This window comes from Poeciliopsis prolifica, unplaced genomic scaffold, assembly GCF_027474105.1.
Source record: "Poeciliopsis prolifica strain line A6 unplaced genomic scaffold, Auburn_PproV2 SCAFFOLD031, whole genome shotgun sequence".
In the NCBI taxonomy this organism is placed as follows: domain Eukaryota; kingdom Metazoa; phylum Chordata; class Actinopteri; order Cyprinodontiformes; family Poeciliidae; genus Poeciliopsis; species Poeciliopsis prolifica.
Window position 1 is genome coordinate 6,205,264 of NW_026562406.1, and position 21,302 is coordinate 6,226,565.

A 21,302-nucleotide genomic window follows, 5' to 3' on the forward strand; every position below is an offset into this window, starting at 1 on the left:
ACTAGACAGCCATTCAGTTTTGCATTGAATCAATACAGTCATATACAATTCATTAATGTCTCTTTCAATAATTAATAGTGCAGAGATGTTGCATGTGCTCACTGCTGTCTGCACTGTTGACAACAGAGGTGAGATGTGACCTTTGCTTTATTAATCATGCCAGTCTAATGCTCTGTGACTGCGTATCGGCTCTGATCCCCAGTGAACATCAAGGCTGTGTCACTGGTGCATCCTCCTTTGTACGCTAAATAACCCTCCTCTTATCTGTTCTGAATCTTCTCGCTCTGATGTTCAATACCTACACTCAAGGTCAATGAATGAGCTGCTCACACACACACACCCCACTCCCCACCTCTATCCAAATTTAGAAACATGGCATTTAATTTGTCTGCTCCGTGGCCTTGAAACAATCTCCCAGACAGGAAAAAAATTGCAATTATTTTACAGTCATGAATTCAAAATGAATGTGGCCAGAACAGAGTCAGAGTGATGGAGTGAGCTAGTTGTAAGTGCCCCCCCTGCTGCTTGTTTTAAGACGTTACTTCATCTGTCGTCTGGATGTGTTTTCTGACGTTTGCAGCTGTAGCTGTCCGAAACGTGCGTGCGTTACAAGTTCAATCTGATGTCATGTGCATTCTTTGCTTCAGCCACCTCAAATTCCCAAATCACACTGCTGCCAATGGGGCATCTGGAGTGCTGATTAATTAATCAGATGATAGGCGCTACTCAGAGGGGGGGCCAGAGTGTGCTGTCATGTTAGATAATCCCCGCCACGGGGCCGTGATGCCCGCGCTTAACAGCTGAGTGCTCTGAGCCCTGAGTTAAGAGCGTGTGTGCTCTCATGACTGTGCATCCGCGCTTTCAGAAGACGGCAGCGTTTGCCCTCCTGGAAACCCTGAGCATGATGCTAAAGAGCGAAAGAGCAGCAATTAGAGACCTGTTCATTCTGGAGTTAATTATGTCGCTCGCCATTGAAACATCTGCAGATTGAACCATAGTGAAAACCCAAAAGCAATATTACACCGTCTGAACATCAGGCTGTGTGCCTGGAGCTCAGCCTCTTCAGGCTCGGATCCAACAGGTTGCAGAGGTGATCTGATGTGCATATAGGTGCAGCAGAGCAACAGGATATTCAAATTATAAAACATTATGAAATACTGCTCCCTGTCAATCTCTTTTTATGTTGTGATTTTTCCCTCTAACGCTCTCAGTGGGAAAGAGCATTAGAGGAAAAAACCTTGCAATAGAAGATCTTTATCCTCTGCAGAAAACTGAGCAACATTTTGGGCAAAGATTTGTTGCATGCGTCGTTACTTTGGTTGACTTCTCTGCTTGCAACAGCGTAATGTTTGGGACTGACATTAAAATCTGAATTTGATGTTCGTAGCAGCACGTAAAATAGCAATAAATGTGATTTTCACACTTTCCACTGATCGTCAGCATGAATACTGACTCCAGGCTTTTATTGAGCTTTCTGAACTCCTGCTTTTTTTTTCAGGTGAAATCGTCCTACAACAAACAGCTTCGATGAATTTTGCAAAGAAGATCTGGGTTCACAAGTCTGGATTTTTTCTGATCCACGCAGGGTGAATATAATACACACATGTTGAAACATATGCCCACAGTAAGCCTGAATGGCTCTTTTCACAATCCTGGCTGGATATTTGCTTAATTTATGTGAATGTGAGACGATTATAGAGGCACAGTGGCTGTCTGCTTTATTTGACCATGTCATTTGGACGATTGTCTTGTTTGAACACCCGACTGTGTCAAAATTTAAATCCAGCAGTTGATCAGAGGAGAAGTTGAAGAAAGTGCCGTTTTCTTATACATCTGCCAGTAAAACAGATCCTATCCATGACGCTGTGCTTGACAGCAGATACGTTGTTCTCTGTTTGAAAACCTCATATTAGCTTCTCCAGTCATTTTTATTTTTTTTTTCTGTTGTGACCAAGCAGCTCTGTCTTTGTCTCATCTGACTGCAAACGTTTTCTCCAGAAGGCTTTTGGCTTGTCCTTAAGAAGATGTAAATGTCACTCAAGTTTGATTTTGGGGCAATCATTTCCTCGGCCAAACTCACTTTTCTGTGGACAGTGACGCTTGTCAATTGCCCTCAACTCAACGTTACCTATGAAGAAAAATAAAAACTTATGACAATGAAAGACATAAAAAGATAACATTAGTGGAAATAAAACGAAAACATAAAAGGTTATAACTTGTGCTCTAATAGCAATAAAGCTACAACTTTAATATATATATCACATGAAATATGACAAATCAAGTGGGTCCACAATTTGAATGTTATTTCACACAAAGATTGCCACTGATGTTCAGACAGGTTTGAGTCTTGGTGAATCACTTGCTGCTCCTAAATATCCTGACGTTATTCTTTTATCAGACGGTGACATTTTGGGTCAGATGAGTGAAAACCATTTAGGTATTCCCACGCGACAACAATCCAAAACAGACGTCAAAGCTGATTTTGGAAAGGATCAAGCAAGTTCTCGATTAAGCTTCTGGAAAGGCCACGGCCCGAATCCTTTGAAACCGCATGTACCAAAGCTGGGTTCATGCCAGGAAACGAACCACTTTCAATGAGTTCCTCCATTTCTGATCTGAGAAGTGGTCAAATGTCCAGCCACATTCGTGCACAAATCTTGTTAATAATGTGTGGTTTTGCTGTGGCTTTTGCCCAAATATTAGAGTGAGTTCATTTGTGTGCATTACTTTGAAGCCGTAATCTGTTCTTTATTTAGAAAGAACAATGACATACTGAGATCTAATCCAGCTTTTCTAAGTCTGTAAAATAACATATTTTTTTTATCAAAACATATGAGCAAAAATGTGTTTCCAAACTAAAGAATAGATTCACAAAGCAATGTGTAATTTTAGCCAGTTTAGAGGGAATGAAATTGAGTGGTCCCCAAATGTAGGTTTTCCAGTCTTGATATTTTACAGAGATTTCTAATAGGTGTCTTCATTTTTTTTTTTATAATTTAATTTATCATTCCTGCTTTTATTTTATTGAAGTTATCTGCTGCGTCGTCACCCTTAAAGAAAGAACATGTCAAATACGTTGAAACCCCTAAACCATGACAAGATAATAGCACGCTAAGAATCTAAGTCATTGATACGATGTGCCATTTCCAGTTTTATTAATGTTATTTCTTATTAAGAGATGAGTTTTATGTGAAGCCCGTGTTCCCAGACATAATCACCTGTAAGAACATCATATTAACCACTGCCTTTTTTGCCTTAGAGAACAGAAACATGGCCTGAGATTTCCTGCTGAGACTCTATAACTACGCCAGAGTTGGTGATTAGGAAAAATTAATTAGGAGAAGGTTTGTCAACTTTGATTTAATCACAGAATCCAAGCACTTGGCTCCAAACCCAGCAAACTGATGCCAGAAAGCGACGGGTTTGACGCCCATGCAGGGGTCGCTGCTGCGCGGTACAGTCATGAGTCTTCAAATCCACTCCATTACCTCCGATGGCTTCAGTGGTTTCAGGTGCGAGGCTGGAGTTAGTGCGTGTGTGTAGGTGGACGGTTGACTGCTGAAACCCAGCCTGGAGAACATCATCTGCGCAATGACAGAAATATCCCACTTCTGCCAAAATGTCAATTCTGTTTTTGCCTTAGGCTCACGAATTAAAAAAAAAAATAAAATAAAATGAAAAAGAAGGGCAGGCACAGTATAACTGCGATGCTGAAAGGAAAAGATGACAGCATGACACACAGGAAGCAAGGGGTTCAATGACAAATGTGTCTGAATAAAAGGAGACGGTTCTTGTATCAACTCCTGGATGATGTTAGCTGTCTTCGGTTACCTGCTGAAATCTGAATTTCTTTCAAAAAGATTTTATCAGTCAGAAGTGCCAGAGGGGAACGCTCTTGATACGCAATTAGTCTGAATGTCACTGAAAATGCCAACATTAGTGCGAATGCTTGGCTCAGGGTTGTTGCCCCTGTGATGGTAAGTGTGTATTCCTGCACGGGGGGGATATTGATCTCAGTGTGTCTCAAACGCAGCGGTGCACCTCAGTGAATGGGCGAGTCAGACGGCTTTAATTACTTTTACAAAGCACAGTCGAGCCACTAACAAGCAGATGAGAGTCCTGGCTTCCTCGTTTCAGTCAATCCTTTAAAGCATGAATCATCAGCTTGTTCTGCATCCATGACACAATGTCACAACTCTCGATGTTTGTTAAATACTGACTTTTAAAGGGATTTATTATTATTATTATTATTATTATTAATAATAATAATAATAATAATGGTGCACACATGCACCATAACAGACATAATCTCCTCAAAGGTAATGGCAGCTCTAATCCAAATTGCTGTGAAAATTGTTTGTCAATCCCAAAAGCAGCTCTATTTCTCACATTTGCTTTGATGAAATGAGCCATTTCTCAAGCATATGGAACAAAAAACGTCCAATTATGTCCTTCCACTGGACTCGTGCTTTCAGAGAGCAGAAAGTTGTGATTGTGATTTTTTGCTTTTGACGTGAAGAAGTCGATTTCTTCACCCCAGAACCTCGCAGCGGGAGGAAGGAGGAAAAAAGAAAAGACAAGCACTGTAACATGAAAGTCTCATCATTGATTGAGCGCCGAAGCTGCCCTTCAGTCAGCTGTTCACCTCGCAGACAGACTTAACATCTGTCTGAGCTGGCTTCCACATTTTCATGAGAAACGATAAATGCTCCGTCTGGCTAAACTTGAGGAATTGACCACAGTGTGGGAAAAAAGTGACCTCAAAAAAAAAAAAAAAAAAAAAAAAAGAAAAGAAGAGAGAAAAGAAATCAATGTACAGTATTTATTCATGGATGCTTGTTTTTCTTCTGTCTGCTGCCTTTTAGTTGGTTGAACAAGGGGAACATGCCTGACTTTAATTAAGCACTTGCATTCAATCTTACTTATTTGCCATTTTTCATGTTTATTGTACTGACCTGCTTATCTGGTTGATTCAGATGTGTTGTCTGGAGAAGTAAGGAAGAAAAAAGTGTCTGCAATCAATCTATGGTGGTGGGGTTTTCTTTCTGCCTGGAAATGGGTGTTAGACTGAGGGGAATAATTGTCATAGTTACGTCCATTGTGACAAAATTGGCATAATTGTCCAGATGTGAGGAGATCAGAAAATAAGTAATCTAGATATGGCTGTTGCATTTATTATGTCTCCTGTTACCATGAATGATAATTGCTGGACTTTTATGTGAAAGACCAACATAGAGCACAGCTGGAATTAAAAAGCAATAATTCTCATGATCCACAGGTGTTAGTTTTTTTTATTATTATTATTTTCTTTTGTGTTAGTCCCTAACTTCTTCTATTGTTAGGAAAAGTCTGGTAATATTTTGGGTTAGCGCTGTCATTACCTTTGATATTGTCATCACGGTCTTATCATATTGGTTAATTTGGTGCAGTTGGGTTCATTTATCTTAGATTATTAACATATCAGCATCTAATGTCATTTTCCACCATTCCCTCAGTATATAAGTGTTCTGTTTTTTATGCTCCTCAGCTCTGCTTGATGCTCCTGGTTTGGTTTTTGGGCTTTAGTTTCTCACATTTCCGGATTTTGGACTTTTGTTCTTGCAAGTTAACTTAATTTTTTAAAGTCTTTATTTTTGCTCTACTTTACTTCCATCTGAATGCCACCATTTGTAACAATAAGATCCATGTTTTATTTTTTTATTTTATTTCTACCACACATTCGCTGGGTCTCCTACAGGTTGTTATTTGTAGTTTGACACAAGTGATGCACACAGCAACAATATCGTTGTTAATCTTTAGTCATTGTCTGAACCAATTAGTCCCTCTGATTGGTTCAGACTTCAGTGAACAAATTAACAATGAGTCATTTGAGAGAAAAGGTCTGGATTATTTAATTACAAAGACATGGCTGCGATGCAGAGGCTTAATATTCACAGACCCTTCAGTTCATACAGTTATTAAAGTTTAATTGGGTGTTTCTGAGTCACATCATTGAATATTTTATAAACAGGAACTTTAAAAAAAATATTTTTTTACTTAAAACACGTAATATAACAAGCAGCATAACATTTACTTGAATTAAACCGATAAAGAATGTGAAAAAAATGAACAAATCAAACTCATATTTGATATGTAATATATATATATATATATATATATATATATATATATATATTATATATATATATATATATATATATAGAAGCACTTTATAAGTCGTTAAAATGCTTCAATGCACTTAAAAGAAAGTTGGCTTTAATTGAAAGTCTGACAGGGCCACCACCGATAATTATTTCAAATGTCAGAAGAGATAACTTTGTTGTGGTTGTTCATCTCTGCACTTTGACAGTTGTCAAGGTGAGTGACGACCGCTGGAAAAGTCGTGCAGGGCTCGATAGTGACTGGTTGCGATGACGCACAGGGACTGATGCTGAGCGGTGGTGAGGTGATGCGAGGATGGTTGGTTGGTTGGTGGTGGGGAGGAGGAGGAGGAGGAGGAGGAAGAAGAGGAGGAGGAGGAGGGTGGGGCAGCACTGATGGAGGGAGGGGTGGATGGCTGGGTGGGGTGGGCGGTGGACTATGGAGAGAAAATAGCTCAAGAGGGCAGTGAGTGATTTTGTGCTCATCATCATCTGAAGAGACTCGGAGCACCTGGAGCTGGCTCTGCAGATTATCCCCGGCAGATGTGAGCGCTCTCCGTCATGAGCGCACTTGGCTCCGCGCCCGCCGCCGCCGCCGCCGCCGCCGCCGCCTGCCTGCGCGACTCGGCAGCCGGAGCCGCGTCCAAACGGCGCTCAGCGCAGCAGCCGTCAGGATGCGGGGACGGACTCAAAGTTAGGTGAGTCTCCCAGATATGTTCATTTCAAATGTTTGTGAAGTTTTTTTTTTTTTTTTGTAGTGTGTGTGTGCCTAACTTGCTTTCCTTTGTCTTTTTTGGATTTTTTTTTCTTAATGTTGCGATTTTTAAAATCTGTCTGCACTGGCATTTTATTTATGGATACTATTGGTTACCTACTTGTATGTGGTAAACCATAAAAGTACGTAATAATATTATATTATTTAGTTGTAGCTATTAAACACTGGAAGAAATAATCTGAAATTGTTGCGCGCGGTCATCCAAAGCCAACCTTCAGAATTGATGTTAATGATAACAGTGGAGGTTTTTAGTGTGTGAGCTCTCTCTCTCTCTCTCTCTCTCACTCTCTCTCCCTCTCTCTCTCTCTCTCTCTCTCTCTCTCTCTCTCTCTCTCTCTGTCTCTGTCTTTCTGTCCATTTGTCATTTCATTGCGCTGGAAATGAACTTTCTGTCAGGTGCCGTCGGGCGCGCCGTGCGCTCCTCTTATAGCGCTGGGCTTTTCCGGCGCGCAGCGGTGAAGGAGTTGAGATTACATCCGAGCCACGAAGGCCAGTTTACCTCTGACCAACTAGGATTAAGTACATGCAGAGAGCGCAGTCCAGCTGTTGTTGTGGATCTGACTGGAGAACTGCCAAACACGGAGCTTTATACCTGCAGCTCTTCCTGCATTGGAGGAGAATCAAAAATTCATGTTTTTTTTTTTTAAACTATTCCCTTCGGAGCAAGCTGTGTGACAGCTTCCAACCCCGGGATTTTGTCTTGTGGGGGCTGCCCTGCAGTATGCCTGCCCTTTCACTCAGAGATGTGTGAAAGGACAAAGAGTGAAAATCTTCTGAATAATTAGTAGAAACCAAAACTCATTTTCCTGAAATACCAGCATCAAATGAGAACCAGTCCTATATTTGTGTAACTGTTTTTTTTTTTTTTTGGTTCCTTGCTCATATGCGACTTTTCCCACGTCGCTTCTGCACGTGTACTCCTTCCTGCAAGTCAGAGACCCTTAAATTAAATCTGACGCATCCTTCTGACCGGATTGTTCTCAGTATGAATCTGACTGTTTCTGTGAAGGCCTTGGGAATCTGTATGAGACATAAACTTAAACATAAACTGACACACTAATCAGAGGAAACAGCAAAGAGGCAGAGAAGCTGCAGAGATTTACGGCTCGGATGGAAGAATCTGTAGTCACGACAACTGTTGCGAGTTATATTTCACACATTTAGCCTCAAGGAAAAAGTGAACACGAGGACAGCGTATGTAGAAAGAGTTGATAAGCAGCCCTGGAAGAGGTAGAAGCCACACAGTGGGAAACAGCAAATGTTTCCCCTGCACGGTCAGATGAAACCAACTTTGAACTTTCTGGTTTGCATGGCAAACAATATGTGCATGGGGAAAACGAATGCTCCTCATCCCTCTAACTGCTCCGTCTCGTCTGTGAAACGTGGTGGTGGAAGCACCATGCTGAGATGCTGTTCTGCAGAACAGGGTTGCTAAGAGCTGGCAAAGCTGGAGGATTCACCTTCCAACAGGAAGCCCAGGCCTGTACGCCCCCTAAAGGCCTGCTGCTGCAATTGAAGCAAAAAGTGTTTCTAAAAGCTGCGCATGCTCAGATAAGATAAGATGCACACACATGCCACACTTTTCAGCTTAATGTACAAAGAAGTAATAATTTTAATATCAAATCATTTGAACAAAATAGTTTTCTGACAGATTGTAATTTTCTAATAAAATGACCTTGTGCTTTACCACAAGAGTCTTACATATTTTAAACTTAAGGGTCCTAATACTTCCAATGCTGCTTAAAGATTTTAGTCTGACTGAACAAAACAGATGCTCATTTTGGGATTTGTGCAACTCTCACAAATCCCTTATGGGCATTGTTACAAGGTTTCTATTTCGACTTGTGTGGGTGAGAAGCTTGAGGTGGTGTGTTTTGATGTCCATCCAATGGGTTTTATTTATTTAGTTTTTGCACATTGTGCCAGAAAAAGAGTTAACCTGCAAAAACATAGATAGATAGATAGATAGAAAGATAGATAGATAGATAGATAGATAGATAGATAGATAGATAGATAGATAGATAGATAGATAGATAGATAGATAGATAGATAGATAGATAGATAGATAGATAGATAGATAGATAGATAGATAGATAGATAGATAGATAGATAGATAGATAGATAGATAGATTAACTCAAAATACCTTTTCATTCTTCAACAAAGCAGATTAGCAAAATCCAAACTAGCAACAATGCCACAGTACTTTTACTTGTCTTATCTACATTCATTTAATCTGCACAAGCTTGATTAATTTTGTGTCCATCAACATGAGGAAGTTTTTGCATATAAAATGGAGATGCTTACTTACTTTTAGCAAGGCAATGCTCTCCTCGTTGAAAGAAAATTTGAGTCCAAGACAAATTCCTTGTCTGTGTGCGCAAACTTGTCGAATGAAGCCGAGTCCGATTCTGAAAGCAGAGATCACCAGCTGGTGCAAAGGAGGGTCTGTGTGCAAAAAAGCATAACATTTACCCAAGTAGCTGGAAATATATATATTTTCTTATTAAAATGGACTCTTTTCATCCAGCAGCTCTCTCACGCCAGGAGTGTGTGACAACATCCTGGAGAGATGTGGCTTTGAAGTTTGATTATACAGTGCCTTGCAAACCAATTTCTGCCTTGCCTCCACATAGATCAGAGGATTTTATTGACATTTTAAGCGATAGACCGACACAAAGTGAAATGCGCAATTGTGAAGAGAAGGAACAACGGTGATTCTTTCCAATAGTGCGCTGTGTTCTGGAAATGTCAACGTGGTTTTCCAAATTCCTGTACCTCACGTTTTTAGTTTACTCGGTAAGCAAGAGGAGTCTGCGCTCACACCAACCGTAGTTCAGCCGCCGCTTCTCGCCCACAGACTACACAAGGCTGAGCAACAGTTATAAGGAAAAGAAAAAGGAAACTACAAACCTGAAACACTAGGCAAAATCATGGATGTTTTTTTTAATGTTTGTATATATTTTTGTGCGTGTGATGAATGTGCCTGCTCTCTTTACACCCGTTCTTCTGTCTCTCTCTTGTCACAGATGCAGGAGGCTGCAGGAGAATGCTGCAGCTCAATATGCCCCTGCATGCTATGGGAAGAGGCTGTCTGTTAAGTGCTGCTCACCTCCCACTCAGCCCAAAAAAGTGGCTCCTCGTTCCAGCTTTTAATACAAAAGACTTAAAATTTGGGTCCGGCGTGAAATTTTTATCTTTGGTGAGAGGATGCAAGGTACACCCGCGTATCTATCCCCTTTGCAGTGCTGTACTGTCGGCGCTTTGCACTTGCTGTATAATATCAGAAATAACATCGCAAATGTTTTCAAGACGGATTACCTGATTTCAACAAAATAGGCTTCATTTGCATATTTTATTCTTCTCTCTCAGTAATTCTTGAAGCATCCCGGTCGGTGCATTGCCGGCATAATGGCTCATTTGCAGGAGGCCTCATCATTCAAATTATGTTTTGACAAGACTGCCTTGATGTGATCATTACTCTGATGGCTTTCGCGAGAATGCCGTGAAGCCCCTTTTTTCTTCAGAGAACTAAACTGAAGGTGCTGTGCTTTCCACGGACCCGTGCCCACCGACCAGCAGCGTTTTGGAGCTGATGGGTCCTGTGGTGGACAACATGACCCCAGCTTCTCTGACCCAGAACTGCACGAACTGCAGCCACATTTTCTTCCCAGAGCTCAGGGTGGTGAAGACTGTGGCTCTCGGGATGATTCTCGGTGTGTTCATCCTGTTCGGAGTGGTGGGAAACATCCTGGTCATACTCTCTGTGGTTTGCCACCGCCACCTTCGGACGGTCACACACTATTTTATTGTTAACCTGGCAGTGGCAGACCTGCTGCTGAGCTCCACTGTGCTCCCCTTTTCAGCCGTTTTTGAGATTTTGGACCGCTGGGTGTTCGGACGGGTTTTTTGTAACGTTTGGGCGGCCGTGGATGTGCTCTGCTGCACGGCCTCCATCATGAGCCTTTGCGTGATTTCCGTGGACCGCTACATCGGAGTCAGTTATCCTCTGCGCTACCCGTCCATCATGACGAAGCGCAGGGCTCTTTTGGCAGTGATGCTGCTGTGGGTGCTCTCCATTGTCATATCCATCGGACCGTTGTTTGGTTGGAAGGAACCGGCGCCGGAGGACGAGTCCATCTGCAAGATCACCGAGGAGCCAGGATACGCAATCTTCTCAGCCGTCGGCTCCTTCTACCTCCCCCTGACCATCATCCTGGTCATGTACTGTCGAGTTTATGTCGTCGCTCACAGAGAGAGCCAGGGCCTCCGAGAGGGCCACAAGACGGAGAAGTCAGACTCGGAGCAGGTGATTCTCAGGATCCACCGTGGAAACACAACCGCACTGGAGGAGGAGTCCCTGCGCAGCCGCACGCATTTCGCCTTGAGGTTACTCAAGTTTTCACGCGAGAAGAAAGCTGCGAAGACGCTGGGTATTGTGGTTGGCTGCTTTGTGTTGTGCTGGCTGCCGTTCTTCCTGGTGCTACCAATTGGTGAGTATTTTCATCTTTACCTTGGACGCAATGTTGGTGACGACTTCCACCATCTGGCTAAACATATCAACAGGATGCAATAGAAATACTACTGGTTAATCAGACCAATTTGTACATTAGGTTTACTGTTTGGACGTAAAAGAAATCATTTTTTTTATATTAGTCTGAAACTAAAAGAGAGGGTATACGCAGAAGTTGCAGCTTAAATAAACACCTACTCCTACTCCTGTTACAAGCTTTTAACCTCAATACTGTATTTGAAGTCTATGCATGAAAAGCAGGATCTTTCTTACCCGCTTGAGATAACATCACTTGATTTCAGCGTTGCTTTCGTCCTTGAGGATCTGGGTTTCAGTGAAATATTTTCAAGGTGGGATCTTGACTCTCAGCAACTTTCGATGGCCACTGATCCTTTGCGGTAAAAGCTGTCATTAACTTGAGGATTAGCTTTGCCTTCCCTGAATTGGAGGAAAGCGCTAATAGTGCTAGCTCAATGGGCTTCCAGTTTACTGTGGCAGGTTGAAATGTGTGACACAGTTCCTCACTGCCTGTAGCCACGGCGCAACCTATATGTGGCTCTCGTCCAATCACACTTATAGTGACATCCGAGTCCACGTTTAGAGCACTATTTACCTTCTGGATTAATTAATTGAACAGATCCTACTCATTGATTTATTCTGCTGCCGGTGCTTTTAAGTGCTTCCTCGTTTAATGGTCAGAGCATTTTAATTGAATCACTCCTTTGTGGCTTCAGGCAGGAGTTCCAAGACTCCAGACAAGCCTTGTGGCTTCCAGAGCTCAGCACGCTTGTAAATGTAAGGTTAGACAACCTATAAATAGCCCGTATAAATCTTTCATATCTCTGACGTCCTCCTGTCCTTACTATCTGTAAACAAGCTCCAAGAATTTCAGACCGACATGCATTTGAAATGCGGACCCTTGTCTGAGATGTCTCCGCTCCAGCTTGCACTGTCTTTGTGACTCACCTCGTTCAGTGCCACCCCTTCCGTCACAGATAAGACCATCACAATGACATGACTAGCATGCATGGAGTGGAAATAAATCTCCTGCTTTTCCGTCCTCACGCGAGTCAGATGGAAATTCGAAGCCAGTCGATACGCACCTTGACAAATCTTGTTGTTCTTGTTGTTGTTCCATAGTCTCATGGTGGTAAATATAGCTGACCATTGGGTTGTGTACTTTCTGACTGGTAAGCGAGTGTGAAAGCTTGTGCTGAAAAACGCTCCACGCTGACACTGGTGTCACTTCTCATACCACATGCCACATATGTCCGTCGACAATGATAGATGCAGCAATGAGTCACCAAGCAGCTGTATCGTACTGACACAGGATCAGGACAGGACTAGGATCACGCTTGAGATCCTAAATATGACAAGTTGTTGGGCCTTATTATTTAGGCCTTGTTTATTTGAGGGCTGTCCTTCTCGCCCCTTGACATTTCAGAAGATCCTCTTCTGTGTTATTTCATGGCGTAAAATAATGCAAAAATAAAATAAGAGCTTTACTTCCTGACAAAACCAAAAAAGAAGACATCATGTGATAATTTAGTAGCCTGCATTTTGCTCTATGTGTTTGCCCGCAGTCTTCTCGACTGCTTTTATAAGGTCTTCCTGGTTTCCCTGTTTGCTAAATTTAGCCGGTAGCTCTGGCAGAGCTGCAGAGACTCATGTGGGAGAATTTGTTGACAGGCAACAATTAGTCATGAATCCTACAAATGTGCCTTTTGGGAAAGAGTGGCAAGAAAAGAGCCTTTGTTGAAAGAACGGTGGAAGAAATCATGCCTGCAAGACAGTATGGGCATGTGGAAAAAGGTGCTACAGTCAGGTTGGCAAAAAGTGTAACCGTCTTGCCAATGAGCTAATATTAGCATCAATATACTTAGGATGAAACCAACTCAAATCAAAGAACGAGCAGTGAAGACCAAAAATAAAGCTCAAATGGACGCTTTATTAGACATTATCAAACCCTTTTATGAAAAGATCTTCCTTTTTAGCCTGATCTGATCTAAGAAAGGAAGCGGACAAACAGGTCTGAAGTTCTGAACTTATCTAGTTGCGGATCGGCAGAATAGCACGGAGATCTCCATCCTCATCTCCATGGAAACGTCACTTGCTTTCAGGATCTCAGGCTATCAGTCAGCAGACAGGATGGGAGTCTGTCTCTTCAGCTCTCTGTTTCTCACCGAAGCGTCTCGGCCCGCCGCCCCTTCGACAGGGCCGGGTTGCTTGGAGAAATGAGAGAAGGTAACAGGTGACTTGTCCAATACGCCTGGGTGTTTGGGGTCCGGATTGGACCGGATCTCGGTACGACAGCGGTTAGATAACGGCTACAGGCTCGAGTCGTGAAAGGTTCCCCAGCAGATGGTAAGAGTCGTACAGAAGGATGTTATTTCTCCCAGGAAAGCCCTTAGAAAAAGAGGGACTCAGGAATGCAACAGGCAGAGAAACAGGTGAATTTCAACAGTGAATGAAGTGCATGGCAGCTTATCTTGATGAGAGAGGAGCTGCACACATTTCAATAGTTCTGGTTCTATTATTATTATCATTATTGTTGTTGTTGTTGTTTGGCTTCCAATGTCCTTCGAGCCCTCGTAAGCTTCCTGCCATGTCCTGCACTTGGGTTGAATTAGATCCATATCAGGAGGCAGTCGGTATGATGTGTTGGTGCGGATGTTAAGCCCTCGAGGGACAAATCCTCAACTAAACTTTATGAAAGGACGTTGATGTTTTCACGTAGCATCCCAGTAAAAGCCCCCAAGGTTGTCATAGATGTCAGAACACTTTAGAACACCTTACATGAGGTTTATTTTTGTACTAATATCATTTAAATTCTTTCTAATCAGGAAACTGGTGCTCTGCTTTATCAATTCAACATGCCGGCTGCTGAAATCTGGGCCTGGCAGGTGCTACACAAAAATGTAAAAATAGTTTTGTGACCGATTTGATGGGAACGTGGAGCTTGACACAAAGGTTCACCTTACAGACGGACCGCAGCCCTAAACACACAGCCGGAGCTGCAATGGATCAAATTACCTCCATGTGTTCAAAAGTCCAAACTGATTAGAATCTGAGCCAAAAGCTGAAGATTTATGTTTAGCAATACATTTTTGCAAAGAACAATAGGCTACAAATTGGATTTCTAGACGTATAACGCTAGAAGAACTCTAACACAACGGAGCAACGATGACAGAGAAAGATGACACGCTGTAAAGTATTGACACACGGATGCGAATACCAACGACTGCTGTATTTTTTTTTTCACATATTAATTTATGAGAAAACAGAAAACCACAACATATTTCCCTTCAACTTCATGATTACTTTTGGTTGAAACTGAGTTTCACTGAGCCAAATGATGGAAAGGTGGCTAATTCACACATTGCTTCTTTGCTGACGGCTTCGGATTTTATGACTCACGACTCGTGACAGGTTCTATATCAGATAAACCCCTCTAGTCATCATCTTGATACCCTCAATACAGATATCTGCACTAACTGCCCACCTGAGGATAGCATCAATCACTGCGGCCCTCCACTAAAATCCCAGCCCCAGTATTGCTCATCTTTCTGTCTTGATGAAATTCACCAACATGCAATAAAACTGATTGCCTGGGTTCAGACCTTTAAATCCGACCTTTAGATCTGTCCAGTCCAAAGTCTTGACTGATTTGTCTGGCACAGTGAGATGAAACAATTACTTTGTGCGTAAAAAAAAAAAGAAAGAAAGAAAAGCCCCATCTGAACCAGTGGCTACGGTACACAAACTGATGGATAAATGGAGAAAAATACTGATTTTCTTTTATTATCTTTCCTGTGTATTTCCCAAAACGACTGCACAAAAAAAAAAAAAGTGTCAGCTTAAATAAATCCAGTGACGATGTGGGCTTTTGGTGACAGGTTTTGGAAAGGCTGTTGTAATTCCTCCATGGAAAACAGATAGAGCTGGAGGAAACTAAAACATTCTGCCTGATATTAAGAACAACGAAAGGCCAGCTGTCCAAAAAGTAAAGGAAATGATACATATTTATTTAAAAAAAAAAAACTATCACAGCATTTCTAAAGTCAAACATCGATGAGTGTATTCTAAGAAATATTGATCATTTTCTTAGCCGGGACATGTAAAAAATAGAAACTGTTTCCAGATTCAGCATGTTACTGTAACCTCAAAAACACAAAGCAGAACAACTTCACTGATTTCCTTTCCACATCTGTCAGCCTCGCTATTTACCTCTGTGGCAGTGTAAAGTCTGCGACTCATAAAAATATGGCTTATGATGCTTTAAAACAATAATAATAATAATAATGGACTAGGTCTTTATGTTTGTTCTGCATTTTGTATAACCCTTTCTTTCTTTTTTTTGTTTTGTTTTGGTGTGCAACAATCCCCTCCTTCTTTGTGTTATTGTGTCTTTCAAAGAGTTCATGTTTTGGTGGCTGCATGATTAAAATCTCAATAGATACAACAAACAACCCGTGGCAAAACAAACCGGTGTTACACAACAGCCTCTGCCGAAGCATGTTGTCTGTTTGAAGGTTTCAAAAATACAAAATTGCAGAGACACAATACGTTTATGTAACGGCCGTAACACCCCTCTGTTTTTACAACAAAAAAAAACACACACACACACACAAAGAGAGAAAAGAATCTATCAGGAATAACAACAATGATTGAATTGTTCCCCACTAAAGCCGTCGATGGAGACAGAAAAATTATTTGCTCTCAGACTATCCTCTTTTCAGATGTTCATTCATGATTACATCACCGTCTTACGTTTACAGAGCTCAGTTTTTTTTTTTTTTTTTTTTTTCTACCAGTAACAGCTTGCAATAAAGCATTTCACTGCAAAGCTTTTACCATTCCGGCTGAGAGGACGGATATCGGCCTTAGAGGTGGAGTGCAAGCAGACGGGCTTTAAATTATTTTAATGCTTCATTGTCTCCCACTGAATACGTGGCAAGTCACCTTACATGTACAAAGACAAGCAGAGCTGCATGTAATACCCCGCTTTAAGCCATTACCTATGCTTCTTCATTAAGGAGCCCACTCATATTCGTGAGTGCTTCCTCTAATCAAGGGAAGCACAGTCTATTACTGCAAATCTATTAAACACCACATCTGAGACTGAGTCATGAGGTTATATTTAGTGAAAATGTTGTGAAATTAAAACAACATGTCGTTAAGTTTAATATTAAAGAGGAAATGACTATCGCTGTGGCTGCGGTTCACGTGTTGCTTTATGGAAATTTGTCTCCGGAGAGGCAGTGGCAATGGAAACCGGAGGTTTTAATTTAAATCCAGATCACCTCAAGTGAGCTTGCAGCATGGCCAGGGCTAATATTGGTTAGTTTAGCACTTTGCCTGCACAAGCACCTGCTCTCAAATTATAAATCAAACTAGTTTGGGTCATTTGTTGAACTGTCCTTTATGAAAGTTTTATTTAATTTGCTTTTGTTGTTATTTATGAGACTGCTCGTTGGCATATCTTTTGTTTGTATTAAACTTTTTTTCTTTTTTTAATGAAAACACAATTACACATTTTTCCCTCTCGGTATCAATTAATACATCCACATATAATAAGATTCTGCATGGCAGCGATAACTACAGCACATCTTATTAACCGACTTACAAGAGAAATTATAGTTCACTAACTTTCTTTAAAATTTATTTTAAGAGCAAAACATCTTCAAACAGCTATTGCCTTGTTATTAACCACTTATAAGCATTGAGTCTCTTACAGCGACTATGAGAGGGGAAAAGAGCAGTCAGCGTTGCACAGCTTCACTGTTAAAATAGGATTTCACCAATATTCTCAAAATGAAGGCATCCTATATTGGAGTTAAATGTGATTAGCACATTAGGTGCAGTTAGTGGGTCTGTGCCCTGCAGAGTAAATACATCCCAACATTAACTCTGTGAACTCCGTCAGATTGCCAGCATTTAAAGTCAAGAGTATATCCTGTTGACTTGTTCTATTCATATTTATAGTGGGCCGTTGAGGCCCACGGCATTCACTGCAGTTGTTCTTTCAAACAGTGGACGTTGCTCCGTTTTACAGAAAAGAACCTGCAGAGAAAGTGCCGTCCTAAGCAGTGTACGTTCCTAAATTTATACTTCAAAAAAATTTGCACCGAAAGTGTCCACATCACTTCTGCTTCTGCTTGTTTGTCTGTCGATCTTCTGAACTCCTCTGTGTCACCTGTCGCTGCAGGATCCATATTCCCCGCATACAGGCCTTCAGACACGGTCTTCAAGATTACGTTCTGGCTCGGCTACTTCAACAGCTGCATCAACCCCATCATCTACCCGTGCTCCAACCAGGAGTTCAAAAAGGCTTTTCAGAGTTTACTCGGAGTTCACTGTCTGAGGATGACTCCCAGACCGCACCACCACCATCTGAGCACAAGTCAAAGTCAAACCCAAGGTCACGGCCAGGGCCTCACCCTGAGCCTCGACAGCAGGGGGGCTCCCTGCAGACTCAGCCCTTCCTCGTCGGTGGCCCTTTCCAGGACTCCTTCCTCCAGGGACAGCAGGGAATGGAAAGTCTTTTCCGTGGGTCCCATCGGCGGCGGGGAGGGGCCGGCCGATACGAGCAGAGCCAAGGTGGCCAAGCTGTGCAACAAGAGCCTCCGCCACAACTGCTGCTGCATCCTCAGTCCTGAGACTCCCCCACAAGAAGCCGTTGTTGTCGGAGACCTTCCGACGATTAAAATCCACCAACTTTCTCTGTCGGACAAAGGAGAGCCTGTGTGACCTGCTGTCAAAGACGCACCGTTCTGGACTCTTATGGAAAGTCAAAGATGAGAGACTTATGTTTTATTTTAATACTGTTGCTGCTTCGAAGCTGAAATTTACCTCAACTTTAAAATTGTTCCTTTAATTCATTTCCTGCAGAGTGAGAAGGCAACAGAAAGTTTTTATTTTCTTTTTTGTCAAACATGTCAATGGAGATGATGTAAAATCCTTTTGGTGAGGTGGAACAGCTAATCAAAACACTCCAAGATGTTTGCATGCACATTGAGTATAAAATGTATGCACACCCTGTTGAAATGACAGATTTTCTGATGTGAAAACAAGACCAAGATGAATAATTTCAGGACATTTTTTACCTTTAATGTGACCTATGACCTGTACAGCTGATCCAAAAAACAAACTGAAATATTTCAAAGAGGGCAAAATAATCTGAACAATTTATATCTTAAGTGTGGACACCCAGTAATTGTATTATGTTTTTGTCTTCCAAGTTGACCCCTGCAGTCAAACTGATGCTAACCAGGAGTCAGAAGCTGCTCATTTAAAGTGCCAAACCCAACAAAGTTGACTTGTACTAGAAGATTTTTCAGTTGCAGCTCACAGCAAAAATCAAAGTCTGTCAAGAGCTTCCAAAGCGTCAGAAAAATCAGATTGCCAAAAAGGTGTCAGTCAGGAGAAAACTAGAAGGCATTAAATATTCCACAGAACACGGTGCAAGACATTTTACTGCAAGTATTAGCTGTTGTGGACTGTCATGCTCTTATATCAGGGTTATGTGGCAAGAAGGGAGCATTTTCTTTCAAAAAAAAATGTGCATTGCATTTTTGCTACATTTTGTAGAAATACATTTAATGTCCTCTAAAAGCATGAGGATATATGCATCGGTACCAGATTAAGCTCACTTTTATTTTGTAGTTCCAGCAAAAAAACACCAAACAAAAAAAACAAATCACGGAACATCATTGATAGAACACAATATTCATAAGCCATCAGTAATACTCCTCGTTAATGTTGTATGTTAAAATTATGTTGCGAAGCTGAAGATTAATAAGAACTTCACCATTCAACACAGAAATGCTCAAATATTAAAAGGCGCTCAAGCAAAGTATTAGTTTAATTGGGCACCACATATTCAGCTGTATAAGAAGAATTTCAGAAATGATTCATCTGATCTCTGTACAGAAACAGAAATCTGACATTTTAGCAGCAGTGTGTGGACTTTTTGTACGTGCTCTATTTTCCATTAAAGGAGAGAGGTTTAAATGTGTAAATATGAAGGTTTAATCTACTGCATGGTTTCAAATTACATATAAAAAAAAAAGTCGCTGGTGCTCCCAATGTTTCCAGAGTTTTCCTAAAGCTGCTCATCTTGTGAAAATGTTTGCGTCCGCAGTGCAAACCGAGGAACCTGGCATGCTTCCGCGTCACAATAAATTCCTACGACATGTTTCCAAAGGGAGGAGGATTTCTGAGGACGTTCCTGAGCTTCTGTTGCTTGTTGTCGTCTCCGCTTTGTTTCTTCTTGTGGGTTCGTTCACTACACAAATTTGTCTCTTTACTTTTTCCACCGCATTATTCCCACAGTGTGATGAATCTTGTGAGCGGGGCCAGATGGATCCCTTAATGCACTCCTCTGGAATTTTAACTGACCTTGCGGTTTGCTGGCCTCAATCCGGACCAACCTCAAGCCTCTTAAAAAAATAAAATCTGCCAGATTTAGAGATGTCAGGATAAACTCTCACACAGTCTCAGACATTCTTCTCTCAGGCCGCGCTCCCCTTTTCTATCGCTCTGTCAGCTCTGATAACCGTCGATGGATTGTGATTCTGGCCCTGGGAGGGCCCCTCTTTCTCTTTCCCTATAAATCAAGTTCAAACCAAAGATTTACATACAAAGACAATTTGTTTCCTCACTATAGCTTAGACTCTTCCTGCTTTAGTTCAGCTGGGATCTCCACAATATTTCATTTTGTTGAAATGCCAGAGTGATAATATATTTCTGTAGAGAAATGCTTGTTTCTTCCTTTAACTCCAGAGATTAACGTGTGTTTTATCAGTATCTGCATGACTCCTGCAGCAGAAACACCCAAACCGTGTCCCGCTCTCTCACCTCTGCACTTTAAAGCTGAGGTGATGACATCACAGTTGTCCCGCCAAAATGTAGCTACGACATCAACGGCCAAAGTCTTGAATTTTGTTTTTAACCTGAGGACGGAACATGTCTTGACAATTAAGGTCTTTGTCTTAGAGGGCATGTGTGAACTGTAATGTGGATTTTTAGGTTGCTTTTGGAGTAATGGCTTCCTGCTCTCTGAGTTATCTAGAGAGGCTATTTTCACTGTGGATAATGAAAGTCTTTTATTCCATTATGTCCTGTATCGATAGGCCCAATGGAGCAATGTTGTCTCTGCTCACATTCATACGTTGCCAGTGCTTCCTCCGATCCGTCGCTTATCCGCCGCTCACGCCGAGCCCATTGTTGAAGCAGATATATTTATATCACATTAAAATAAAGAAAAACTACAATTCCACGTTTCGTTATTATGTGAAGAAAATGGAAGCTTTCAGCATCTTCCAGTAGATTAGAAGTGTTTTGTTTTCATTCTTTATTTATTTCCGTCACTAATTCTGCCACAGACGAAAGAGGGGATATGTGACTCTCGAGCTCCGGTTTGTTTGAGAAGCTGTGTTGTGAATGTTGCAGGTCCCGCTGAACCGAGTCCAGCTCTATCGGGTGATGAGGTGTGAAAACAAACCTGAAATCAGACAACATAATTCTAGTGTACGCAAACATCTGAATTTAAAGTAGTGGGAAAACCCCCCATGCATATTTGCCCATTTGGTTGATTTAGTAATCGTGAACCAAACTTGTGTAAAAACAGAAGTTTAACCTGATCTATCATTTGAAGTTTTCACATTTGACCTAATGTAAAAAAAAAAAAGTTAGATAAGTGAAGAAGATAAAGAATTAGTCTCCATTTGTGCTTAATTAAATACAAATAATAATAATAATAATATTTAATTTTTTGCATCCTTTTACATCCCGGAAACGCCGCACTGGGCGGTCAGCCTCATTTCAAGCCGTCCAAACACTGAAGTGCCGCCTTTTTTTTTTCTTTTTTTTTTT

At 41.5% G+C, this 21,302-nt stretch overlaps 1 protein-coding gene across 1 annotated transcript; it reads left to right on the forward strand.

The window, feature by feature from the left end:
* Nucleotides 1-6,600: 6,600 nt before the first annotated feature.
* On the forward strand, nucleotides 6,601-20,666 carry adra1aa (adrenoceptor alpha 1Aa). The gene is made up of 3 exons (XM_055050935.1): nucleotides 6,601-6,838; nucleotides 9,943-11,406; nucleotides 17,635-20,666. The coding sequence occupies exons 2-3, from the start codon at nucleotides 10,509-10,511 to the stop codon at nucleotides 18,174-18,176; spliced, it is 1,440 nt and encodes a 479-aa protein (XP_054906910.1). The 5' UTR covers nucleotides 6,601-6,838; nucleotides 9,943-10,508; the 3' UTR covers nucleotides 18,177-20,666.
* Nucleotides 20,667-21,302: the final 636 nt, after the last annotated feature.